General features: G+C 38.1%; 1 protein-coding gene across 40 annotated transcripts; it reads right to left on the bottom strand.

Moving 5' to 3' along the window:
• LOC104434684 (putative disease resistance protein RGA4) lies at window positions 1-7,417 on the bottom strand. 40 transcript variants are annotated; one of them, XM_039316967.1, is made up of 13 exons: window positions 6,229-7,417; window positions 5,156-5,318; window positions 4,924-5,066; window positions 3,513-4,661; window positions 3,016-3,261; window positions 2,749-2,844; window positions 2,436-2,666; window positions 2,205-2,310; window positions 1,797-2,113; window positions 1,453-1,697; window positions 1,092-1,372; window positions 921-981; window positions 19-537 (listed from the first exon to the last, which is right to left on the bottom strand). In XM_039316967.1, the coding sequence occupies exon 1, from the start codon at window positions 7,260-7,262 to the stop codon at window positions 6,231-6,233; it is 1,032 nt and encodes a 343-aa protein (XP_039172901.1). In that variant the 5' UTR covers window positions 7,263-7,417; the 3' UTR covers window positions 19-537; window positions 921-981; window positions 1,092-1,372; window positions 1,453-1,697; window positions 1,797-2,113; window positions 2,205-2,310; window positions 2,436-2,666; window positions 2,749-2,844; window positions 3,016-3,261; window positions 3,513-4,661; window positions 4,924-5,066; window positions 5,156-5,318; window positions 6,229-6,230. The 40 variants fall into 40 exon arrangements, 39 of the variants coding, with proteins under 39 accessions (XP_039172935.1, XP_039172901.1, XP_039172917.1 ...); XM_039316983.1 differs by lacking the exons at window positions 2,436-2,666; window positions 2,749-2,844 and having other exon boundaries at window positions 1,092-1,258; window positions 1,335-1,372; window positions 1,453-1,507; window positions 1,633-1,697; XM_039316995.1 differs by lacking the exons at window positions 2,436-2,666; window positions 2,749-2,844 and having other exon boundaries at window positions 1,092-1,172; window positions 1,335-1,372; window positions 1,453-1,507; window positions 1,633-1,697.
• Window positions 7,418-12,249: the final 4,832 nt, after the last annotated feature.

The following is a 12,249-nucleotide window of genomic DNA, read 5'->3' as shown; positions in this document are numbered from 1 at the left end:
TAACTAATGCATCTCATGTTTGCTGTATCAGAAGTCAAACTGCCTTTTATGATGAGTTCAGCACATGAGGACATTGAAAATATAGATGAATCGTGTTGAAATATCGAAGTAACTGACAATTCGAACACAGGAAGATGTCCATGATGCTAAATGGTAATGGTGAACTCAAATGCCCGAAACGTTGAGACTACTTGTGAATGCAGGACGAAACCAATGTAGAGGAGACTAGGACTAAACTTGGACATCTAATTTTCTTTCCCTCTGGGGAGCTTTATCTACATGAGGTTCTTCTCTCAATGACCTAAATCTTGAGGAATAGGGGTTCAGAGCGTCTCAGCTTGTAGGTCATCACCAATTTGATTAATGCATTTGACCTTTCTTAATCAGCAGCTTGAATTTTAGACCTTCAATGCTAGCTTCTGAGCAGCAAGAGCTTCCGCCTCTAGCGTGGGCTCCATAAAATTGTAGTTTCAGAAAGTAACGAAATCACAACATATGGGTCCATGTTTGACGCAGGACGCCTGTCTTCCAAGTTACCTGTATATCATTTTAAGCCATTAATTGACTGAGCAAGGAAGGGGAACTTTCGATGTTTTATCAATATAAAGTTTTTGAGGCATTAAAAGAACTGAGATGTCCAAGTCTTAATCAATAAAAATCTGTAAATATTGGATCAGTAAGGACTGATATGAAGATATACATTTGCTTAGGAAGCAAAACTGGGTGACTGCTTTCTGGGTGTTAACAGTTAAAATTTTCTTTCATAGTAATAATCATAGAATCAACTCAGACCAAAATCAACAATAAGTACTTTCCATGTACTATTTTTTTATGGTAGCGTTTCTTGAATCATCGATGAAAGTTAAGGGTCTCCGATTGATACTCAGAATGAGCACAAAAAGGAAATGGTATGGTAGTACCTTTTCCCTACTTCACAGTGTCACGGCCCACACGAATTGAGCAACCACGATTGGCAACACCCTGCATAAAAAAAATTCAAAAGGTTCAGGCTTAAAAAAAAAAAAATGAGTTCAATTTAATGGGAAATTTTTGAAGTTGACTAGCAGCTGTATGCTTCTGCCGAGCATTACCCAAGAAAATGTATGATGTTGGCTATTTCATACTTTCCCCTCAACCTTCTCTTTTCCTTCTCCATAGGCGCTAATGTGCTCCTAGTGGTGAAGTGAGAGAATTAGAATTGCCTTTTTTGTCACTCCAAAGCCTCCCTCCTCTCATGCTTTTCGTATTGCAGAAAAGACTGGGGAACACACTCTTAAAGTCCTTCAATGAACAAAAATACTTAACCAAGTCCATGTTATTTCTATGGTGTGAACCTGTAGTTAGTGTGGCATCCTGCACCATTCCAGAAACCCTGAGAAGGAAGAGATATTTTTTTTTTTAAATGAACCTTGGGATATATGTTGCGTAGATGGGGATAGTGAAGTCAGCTACCTCTTATCGACTTCGTATCTAACATGAGGACAACACCAGCTTACTCAGTTACTCTCTGTTATATACGCAACAGAAACAATTAAGTATTTGAATACTGTAGAATATGTCAGTATGCACTTAATTCTGTTTGCCGTTAATGGCATTCCGTTATTTTTCTTGAGCAAGTAATTGAAATTTCACCTCAAGAAGGTATCTTGAAAACCATAGATGATCTCCCGCTTAAATTCCCACGCTTGATATTCTCACTGCACGATAAAAGCCAGTAATGATGGCAACAATTCTATTGTTATTTTTTTTTTCTTTTCCTTTTCAAAAAAACAGGCAAGATGGAGGTCAGATATTACTTGGCCCGGCATCACCTCTCCATTGGTACCGCTAATGTTGATATCGGTGTATAAGCAAGCCTTGCAGTGAGCATCGGATATGTCTCAGCCAAATGACTTATCAGCCCCAACACCACAGTAAGAAGGCCCCTATATGAACATAAAGCCCGTATCACAATACAAATTTTCTCATTAATTTAGCCTATAATCCATCAATATATCAGGAAATTCATTGTGAAACAATTTCTCAGCTGGGGAACTGGATATACTTCAACAGGCCAACCCATGGCCAATGAACATTTGTCTGCAGTAGGCTGTTTTCTTGCTCAATCCTGAACCTAATGATATCATTTAGCCAAAAGTCATGAACTTGTCCATTTCAAAACTTTCTAATTCATGATAGAAAACTCATGTTTTTGAATTTCCTACCATGAAACTTCGTTTATAGCCTTTGGGTTACTGAAAATTTCAGCAACCCTGGCACGTTTGTTTGTTGGATCAGCTCGCCAACTGGTGTGCATGAATCACAAATAACCTGCAAACAAACAATATTTCTCTGTAAACTAATTAAAACATTCTTTCTTGTCCGCTCAACTTGTTCAAATGATCTGATGGATGAACAATTTTTGACAACATAATACTTCTTTCATGGATGATTACCAAGATATTGTTGCCATATCAGAAAGGATCCTCGAAAATTGCTTGAGGGCCGTTAAAAATTCAAGAACTTGATGGAATGATGCGAAGGCAAATATAGTAAGACAGTTTTGAGGTTATGTCATTGTACTAGAAGATCACTTCGCTATCCTCCCTTAGAGCTTGACTAGCACTTGATCCATCGTAGTTCTACTAGGGAAGTTCAGACGGGTGCTCAACAGGCTTAGGGAATGTCTGATTATTTAGGAACAATAGATCAGTAGCATGTAGCATGTAAAAAGAAAAACACTACATATTTTATTGTTCCTATTCATACCCTTGATGTTCTGTGCAAATCTATCCCAGAAACTCCGATCCTGACTCATAGTTAGACTAACTCCAAAATGTGAAACAAGATTCACCAATGTTGAAACTGAAAGAAAAAAGGAGGTGTCAGCTGTTGAATGTGCATATAACATATGACATACTTATTCTGATGGTAGATTGAAGAAAACTGCAAACTTATAATCTCAGTACAGAATAGTTCCAGTATTGTTTGTCTTTTTGTGGACAGCACTTAATGGTTTTAGGCATTAAAACATACCAAATGTATGCTGCAATCATCATTTGGGTGTAGGGCATGACGTCCAAGTTGAGAAGACTCTCAAGCCTGTAATAGTATTGTTCTTGAACTGTAAAGCATACACCCTCAACTCATACACTCTTCTTCCATTTCAACAAAGAGAGAAATTCATGTGTTTGCTGTGTTGGGACTAGTTGTCAGTGAGTTTTTTGTGATCCTCATCTAGCATTGTTGTCTGTGCCAAAATCTGCGCCATTTCTTCATAGTCTGAAAAATAAAACAATGTGAGTTAGACATATCTACTAAAACAAAAAACTTGGGAGCTTAGTCTCATGAAGATAGTTCAAACAACAAGCTCTATACATATGACTTGGCCTTTTGGTATGCATGAGAGTTTAGCTTTGAAATGATAAAAAGAATAGACTGGGCACTTCAAAGAAAGGGTCTCTTTCGCAAGTGCCAGCGACAAAAAGTAGAAAACAGCTTTTTGAGGACTAGTTTCAAGTAGGGAAACTTACATTTTGACACATACATAGTGAGTCTTACTGATTGCCCCAAGGATGCTGCCACATTCTCCTTGAAAAATAAGCTAAAAACAGTAGCATAACTACACTTCTCCTTTTGGAACCATTTCAAGGTTATTCTCAGGCCTCATTCCCAAAATTGAGCTTGAGAGGACATAAAAAACTGAGGGCAGTTACATAGTTGAAGGAAGCAGACTACAAAGTGCAACATTTTAAGAGATGAATGAAATTCCACCTTACCAAGAATCAATCAGCAAACATGTTATTCTGATATTTCATTAGATCTAATGGATGATCAACTCGTGAATCTTGACAGTGCACCTAATTCTTTCCTCTCGCAGTCAAAGGGCAATCACCATGAAGTACTTTCTTCTTTCACAAACTTGGTATAATTGCAAATTACTGTTGCCAACTGCTTTGGCGAAAATATCCATCAGATTTTGCCATGGTAGAGCAAGACTACCAAACGCAGCAATTACCTGCATGACCAATTGCAGTCACGGAACACGAAATATCTGACACAAGAGTGGATACAAGAGAAATCGATTCCACACAAGGTCCACAACAAAGACTTAAAATTGGTAGTGATTGATGTAGTCATCAAAAGAAGCGACAACAATGACTACTGCTTCGTTCATTCATTCTGCATCACACAGCAAGCATTTCTTTTGCAGACATTGTTGTCACAAAGAGATGAAGTCCATGTCAATTCCCAACCAAGCAAAATGACTAGTACAACCTTGCAGTGATCAAAATGAAGAAATCATAGATTAGACTCCCAGTCTAACTGTGATAAGACCTCTTTTAATGTCAAACATTTACCCAATTGCTTAAGATGGTGCCCAAAATTGGTAAAGGATTTACCTGAGAACCTCTGCAGAAAAGCAAACCAAGAATGTTAATTGTTGTCAAATGCTAACAATAAGATCTCCTCTATCCTCCCCTAGAGCTAGACCGGTACTTGATCCATAGTAATTCCACTTTGGAAGTTCAGATGGGTGCTCAACAGGTCTAGGGATCGCCTCATTTCAAAAATTGATAGATCAACTGCATGTAGCGTGTGAAAAGGAAAAACGCTACATATTTTATTGTCGCCAATCATGCCCTTGATTTGCTGTGCAGATCTATGTCAGAGCCTCCGATCTGTGGGAACACATTGACATAAAGTTATTTTTAAGGGAAGCAAACCAGAAGCCGTTCTCTAGAAAAACATTTCATCACTTCACATGAGAGGTTTCCAGAACTGTGCAGGCATTTTGCTTCTTGTGAAATCAAATAAGCAGATTGCAAACTATATCTACAGCATGAGTCATAAGCCAGATTTAATGAGCTCGGAATTGGATGAAGAAAAGTATGAATTTTCTTCATTTTTCTCACATGTTCAGGAATAAAGCAATGTCCAGACCTTTTAGCGATCTGTCTGTCTCCCCGAATTGAATCATGTGGCATTGATAGATACCTTTATCAACTCTATCCGCAGGATATGAAATATCTCGTACCGGTCCTTGCCTGCATCTTTTTGGCACCTCTCCTCCAATTTTGGGCAACCTGTGATTCTTAGGTGAGTACAGAATAGTTCTAGTATTGTTCATCTTTTTGTGCATCGCACTTAAAGGTTTTAGTGCATGAAAACATACCAAATGTATTCTACAATTATCTCCTGGTGTTTCCGCGTCGTTTGTTTTAGCAAGAGAGGAATCCATGTGTTTGTTGTCATTGGACTGGCGGTCAGTGAGTTCTTTGTGATCCTCAACTGGCATTATGTCGTCGGTGCCAAAATCTGCACAACTTCTACCTAGCCTGAAAATTAAAGCAGCATGAGTAACAGACATATCTACTGAAACAAAAAACCTAGGAGCTTAATGTCATGAAAGATAGTTCAAATGATGAGCTCTATTTGTATGAATTGGCCTTCTGGTTTACATGAGAGTTTAGTTTTCAAAAGACAAAAAGAATGGACTGGGTACTTCAAAAGAAAGGGTCTCTCTAGCAAGTGCTAGCACCTTTGCCCTAAGCTTAATCTCATGAAACCGCCTTTTAAAGACTAGTTTCAAGTGGAAAAAACTCTTGCATTTTCGAAGCATAAATGGCAAGGTGTAAACACAATTGCCATGAACAATTTTACACAAACAGGGTCTCGATAGAGGTATAAACTCTTACTTAATTTGCCCGAATATTTCTAGAAAATGAAAGCGGTAGAAATCATGAAGATGGAAGGGTTAGAGCAACTTAAAGGTACAGACCCCCACTCATCAAAAACAAAGCATGATGATTCAAGCCAAAATGCCATTGAAAATTTGAAATAGCAGCCACCGCCCACCCATCATAATAGTTTTTAGAGCTGCAAGAGTCCAATTCAAGGAGCCAAATCAGCAACCCTGCTCATCTTCACCAGATCGAGCAATGAATCAAAAGATACAAAAACAAATTCGTATGACGCCAAACAGATGTACTCAGCTTCGCTCAGGAGATAGAACAGAGCGAGAAATTCTCAAGAAGCACCCACACTTCAAAGTCAAAAACCACAAAAAGCATTAACGATGCTGAACTCAATGGCATCGTCCTCTCTCCATAACCAAATCACGTCGCAAACCTTCTCCCCTCCCCCTCCAAAAAAGCGATATGTCCATGTCCCCCAATCAAATCAAAGTATTCGAACACAATTCGAAAAATTATTCATGTAAAATCTGGGAAACAAGGTCGCACGTACCTTCAGAAAGAGAAATAGGGCTCGATATCTAAGTCGAGGATATGATCGATCTTGTACCAGTCCTCGCCTGCATCCCTTTTGCACCTCTCCTTCAATTCTGGGCACAAGGAGATTGTTAGGTGAGTAAGGGATGTGAGCCTTCGCATTCCTTCAGGTAACGATGTCAACGAGCGGCAATCTTCGATTTGGAGCCATTGAAGTGATTGAAGGGCCTCGATCTGCTCTGATAATGCCTTCAAATTGTCGCAACTGAAAATATGGAGACGCTCGAGATTGCGGAGCTGTAGAATCCACTGTGGGAGAGATTCTAGTTTGGGAATTTCCCAGAATTTCACAGACCGGAGACTCTGAAGTCCATGGAAATCCAAGATGATGTTGCCGCTTTCATCTTTGGATAAATCGAGCTCCTCGCATCCCCAAAAAGTGAGATCCACGAGCTTCGATAGATGCCGCAAACCAGGCAAGAGGGAAGTTAACCGAGGAAGATTCTTGAAATAAAGATATTCAAGTGAGGTGAGACTTCTCAAACACTCCTCAGGAATATATTCTAGGCTCATCATGTGCTCCATGCGGAGTTCCTTCAACTTATTAAGGCCAACTTGGGGGAAATGTCTACATCTTGTGCAAGTCCACAATTTTAACGCAACTAAATTGGGCAAATCAGTCAGCCACCCCGGAAATCTCTCGCCTTTAAATCCCCAGACCCTCAACTCCTGTAGATTTTCCGGCGGCCTCAATCCATCTAGTAGTGCTTCACCTCTTTTTTTAATTATTGCTTCATCAGTAATATCGAAATTGCCCCATGAAAGAGTCAAAATTTCCAGAAAACGCTTCTCTATCAAGTTCGCGGCTTGGGATTCTTTTCCTGCATCCGTCACACTTCCCAAATTTTTAATGAAAAGGCTTCGCCGAATGTTATTAAGCCTATTTAGCTCCCCAAGTCCACAATATTTCTTAGCCAGAGCTTTATCTTTGGGCAATATAAAATCACTTAACCTATGCAACAAACTCAATTGCCCTAGTCCACGTGGCATATAACTAAGTGTAAGACAACCATCTATGTCTAGATTTCGAAGGCTAACTAACTTCCTTATACCCTTTGGCAATTCTTTCAAGCTAGAACAATTGTTAAGATTAAGTGTTTGCAAATTTTGCAACCTCGTAATGGAGTTAGGAAGACTTTTGAGTGCTCGATTACAAGAGAGATCGAGATATGTGAGATACTTCAACTTACCAATGGACCTTGGCACATTGTCAAAATATTTGTTATTCATATCCAAGATGCGCAATCGTTTGAAACTTTGAATGAGTCGATGTAGATCTACTCCACTTGTTGGTTCCCTTCCCCAATCTCTTGTGAAGAGCAAAATTGTTCTTAGTGTGCTTGCTTTCAATCGTGAGATTGGAAGTTTACCCATGAAATTGGAAGTTGAATCATGAGATATATGACGAGCTCTTTCATGTATGGGTTTTGTATCATCCCATGCCACCCAACACTCGGTCCCAGCAACTAAGCAAGCTAGATCATGCATCAAATCATGCATCTTGCAAGTCTCCTTATTTTCCTGATAGTCATGAAAGAAGTTACTCAATAGTAGATCCTTGAAATATCCACAAGCAATGTCTTCTAAATGATGAGGTCTATTTGATTGCTTGATAAATCCTTCCGCAATCCAAAGATCGACCAAAGTTTGCTTCTTTATCTCATAATCTTTGGGAAACAATGAACAAAATGCAAACATTGTTTCAAATGTGAAGGAAGATGGTAATAACTAAGCCTAAGAATTGGCATTATGCCGTCTTCCATAATAGACACATCTGGGAGCTCTTTTTCTTTGAATTGCAACCATTCATGCTTACTTTTCTTAAAGAGTAAACTCCCAATAGTTCGAATAGCCAATGGAACCCTAGAGCACTTTCTTACTATATCTTTACCAATAGCTAGCATGTCGGGATCTTGTTTCTCCTCTTCTTTACAACAAGCAATTTGCATTAGTAATTCAAGAGATGCACTTTCAGATAAGCTCCCTCGAGATGATGAGGCAAAGTAGTGCCAGTGATCTTTGCCACCAAAGGAAGGCGTGTAGTTATAAGGATCTTACTTCCTTTAGCACCTCCAACTAATAAAGTTTTCAAGTTCAACCATGTTTCTAATTTTGTATTCCACAAATCATCTAAAATTAAAAGATATCTCTTTCCATCGATTTCTCCCCTTAGTTCACTTTGCAATTGTTCCATTGCACCCTCAATTGGTTCTTTCTTCTTTTTACAAGCTATGATATTTTTACTATTTTTTTTCATGTCAAAGTCATCAGAGACACAAACCCACATTTTCAAGTTAAAGTGTTTACTTGACCATCTCATCGTTATACACGCTTTGAGCGAGAGCTGTTTTCCAAGCCCCAATACCAACTATTGGAAGGATGGAAACGTTCTCTGCATGTCTGAGTCCAATAAAAAAATTCCATGATCGTCTTCTTATCATCTCTCTCCCTATAATATCTCCCTCACGTATAAACGAATGATTCTCTTCTCTTCTTCTGCTTTCTCCACTCCTCAGGACGCTCATTCAAGTGGACTTCCTATCAGCCTTAATGGCTTCTATTTTTTTCCCCTCACTTCTCTTATTTTGTCACTCATCTTCAATTTAAAAGCAAGCTGGTTTGAACTTGAGAAAAATGTCCTTACCGCCTTCATCATCTCATTGTGGCCCCTCAATTCTCGTCGCATAGCTTCTATGTTGAATTCTTCAAGCACATCCTGCGCCTCATATAAAGCGTCTTTCAGTTGCTCAACCCAAATTCGGATGTGGGGACTGGTAGTATTGCTTTCTGCATCGTCCAGTACAAGCTGAAGAGGGGAGACAATCTTCTTGAGGGCCTCGAGTTCACGCTTGATGCCCCATAACTTTCCAACTGTTTTTATTGCTTGAGAACCTAAAATCTCAATGATCTTTTCAGCAATGCCACCAATGACAGCTTCTGCCATTTTTGTTCTCCGTATCTCTCTTTCTTTGTTTCTCTGTGGATCGAAAGACATTAGTTCCAAGGCTATAGGCTTATCTGAACATGTATAAGAAGTTCATGTTGATGCTTATGTAAGACTTGGCAAATAAAAAATCCTAACAAATCTAATATTCAACTTCCTTGACTAACTCGAGTTGTTGAACGTAGCAATTCTCATCGTCCACGCAAGCCTCAATCAAAAATGCATGTGGGACCCACGGAGGTCGAGTTTGAGGTTCGCGATTGAAGCCTAATTGTACATTGTTATTCAGAATTAAACCTAGGTGTGGTTATTGGTGCATAATTTCGAATTTCCCCATATATCAATCTTTTCAAAAGAAGCTGGCCTTTTTCAACTTTTTTTTTTTTTTAGGATTATGTTGAATTATTATTAAAAACCATTCCACAAGATAGCTTAATTGGATGGAGATTCTCCCAAATTTTCAAAAATTGCATTAATCACGTTAAGAGAGAGTTGGAGAGGGTTAAAGAATTTCTAGATTTTGGTTAATTCATGATATAATAGATTTTATTATAATATCATTCAATGAAAGGTCTGCTTAGTCAATATAAACAATTTAAAATTACTGTTTGTTAACACCTGAATTTTTGTCAATGTTTTAAATAATCCATTCATTTTGTAAAAAATATAAAATTTATATAAAAATTAAAAATATAAAGAAAAATATAAAAAACGAAAAAAGAAGAAAAAAAATGATGAAGTCATGTGGGACAGCGCGTCCGGCCCACTTGGGAACTTTTAGCCCGCTGAGCCCGTTCCCCCTCGACCGATGGCCAGATGTCGGTGGTGTTCAGTGTTTCCGGCCGAAGGAGATGAGTTACAGGAGCTCGGTTTCGTGGAAGGAGGGGCGAGAGGTTGGAGATGATCCGGGCAGAAAAAGACAAAAACGGAAAAGACAAAAAAAAAAAGTGAAAAGAAATAAAAAGAAAGGACAAAAATCGTTAAAAAGGGAGAGATGGGTTTTGGGCTGGTTTTGTTGTACGCTAGGTTCCTTTGTAGAATTTGGGCCAGACAAAACAAATTACAAAAGAAGAGAAGTGTTCATGGGCTCATTTAATTGTTTCTGACTGGGCTTTCGGGGTTAACATGTTTAGCCCAACCCGATCCGATAGGGTTAGGGTCGGTATAGTTGGGTCGGGTCTCTTGACCCGGTCCGAATTTCTTATAAGTTAATATTAAAAAAATTAAAAATTAAAATTAAAATTCAAGAATTCAAAAATTCAAAATTCAAAATGTGATAAAAGAATTAAAAGCTTTAGGAAATAATATATTTTTTTTGGAAAATTCGAAAATTAATAAAAATTAGAGTTTTAGAAAATCGTTAAAAAATTAAAAAATCTGAAAAGTTCATTAAAAATTATAATAATTAAAATTTTAGCCTTTAGGGCTTTATAATAGGGTTCTTTATTTTATTTTATTTTTTATCTTTAGAAACGATATTAGGATGTTTGTGTGCTTTCCTTTACGATTATCTTTGATTATGAATTTCAATATTTTGGGTATTACTTTCCTACTCTAGAATGATTAGGACGAACCTTAGATTTCTTTTGGATAAGTTGTATGGTGTTAGCTAGCACATGGTCAAGTTAGGTATTGAAATGGCGTTAGTCTTAGGGCTAACATAATCAAGTCTCGAGTCTAGAATCTCTAATTGCGTAAATAATAAGATATCCTCCTGTATTTTATTGGGTTTTTAATTTACCAAAAAAGGGCTAGTGGTGACTCCTTTGTTAAAATTTGCATACGCTTAATTGATTAAAATTTTGAACACTCGATGTCGCACGAGATATGGGTTTGGAAAAGCTTGAGTCAATGGAAGGCCATCGACCCAAAGTTAACAATATCGCTAAACCTAACAGTCTCTCCCTTACAAGGAGTTAGGTTTCGACACTATTCTTTGTTTAAGACTTTGTTTTTTTTTTTTTTTTCAAAGGATGGCAAGTCATTCTCTAAACTCATGGGATGGATGTGATGTATGACAAAGTTAGTATCAAGAGCTTATGTTATGAACCAAGGGAATATTAGTTAGCTTCGATCAAGGCACTATGAGTTGTGAGAATTAGTGTATATGTGCATACATACGTAATATGCATTAGGATATTCTTTCCTTAAATTAAAAATTTTTGTCCAGACCTAAGCAAGTCCTTAAACTGCTTCCCTCTGAATTGGATATCCCGGGGGGACTCCTCCTCACAAGCCATTTACAGGCAAGTGAGGGGAGAGTAGTATGGGATAATGTCCCCATTGAGTTACCCCGGCCACTCCCGAAAGGGAAAGGGGGCCCACCTGGGATCCCCGCGATGAAGCCGCTAGGTGAAACATCTTGGACGCTTTACAGGGAAATGACCAGGCCAGGCTTGGACTAACCAAGTCCTGGGTGGAAGGCACTATGAGTTGTGACAATTAGTGTATATGTGCATACATACGTAATATGCATTAGGATACTCTTTCCTTAAATTAGAAAGTTTTGTATGCATGCGTAACATAATCAATCTGTTAACATTCTGATATGAACACTATGCCTCTCAGTTTAAAACTCTTCTTCCTATTGTCACATGACATTATTGCTATTATTTTCTAAAACATTGCAATTTGATTTAGGAAGTTCCCTCTCCTTGCAATTCTCTCAAATTTATTTGCTTCCTATGAACAAATGCTTCTATATTTTTCTTTTCGTTCTTTCTTAATTTTTTTTCCTATTCTCTAAGTAATTGCTTTAAAGATCTCTTCCCATGCTAGGCAACGTGAAATTCTATATTTAGGCATTTTATGGATGTCATTCCTTTTTCATAAATTTTAGTACTCCCATCATTTTCTGATGGTGCCCATTTTTCATAGTTTCATCACATGCTTTCCTTAGAAAACCATGCACGTTCACATGCTTTCCTTAGAAATCGATGCACGTTCACATACATGCCCCAATTTTTTAGTAATAACATCGAGTACCAAAATCAACTCGATCTGGTTCTTGAGAAGATAGAAAAGTGTTATAGC

This window comes from Eucalyptus grandis, chromosome 7 (assembly GCF_016545825.1).
Source record: "Eucalyptus grandis isolate ANBG69807.140 chromosome 7, ASM1654582v1, whole genome shotgun sequence".
Classification (NCBI taxonomy): domain Eukaryota; kingdom Viridiplantae; phylum Streptophyta; class Magnoliopsida; order Myrtales; family Myrtaceae; genus Eucalyptus; species Eucalyptus grandis.
Note: the sequence above shows the minus strand (reverse complement) of the source record. Positions and strands in the feature narration are given on the sequence as shown.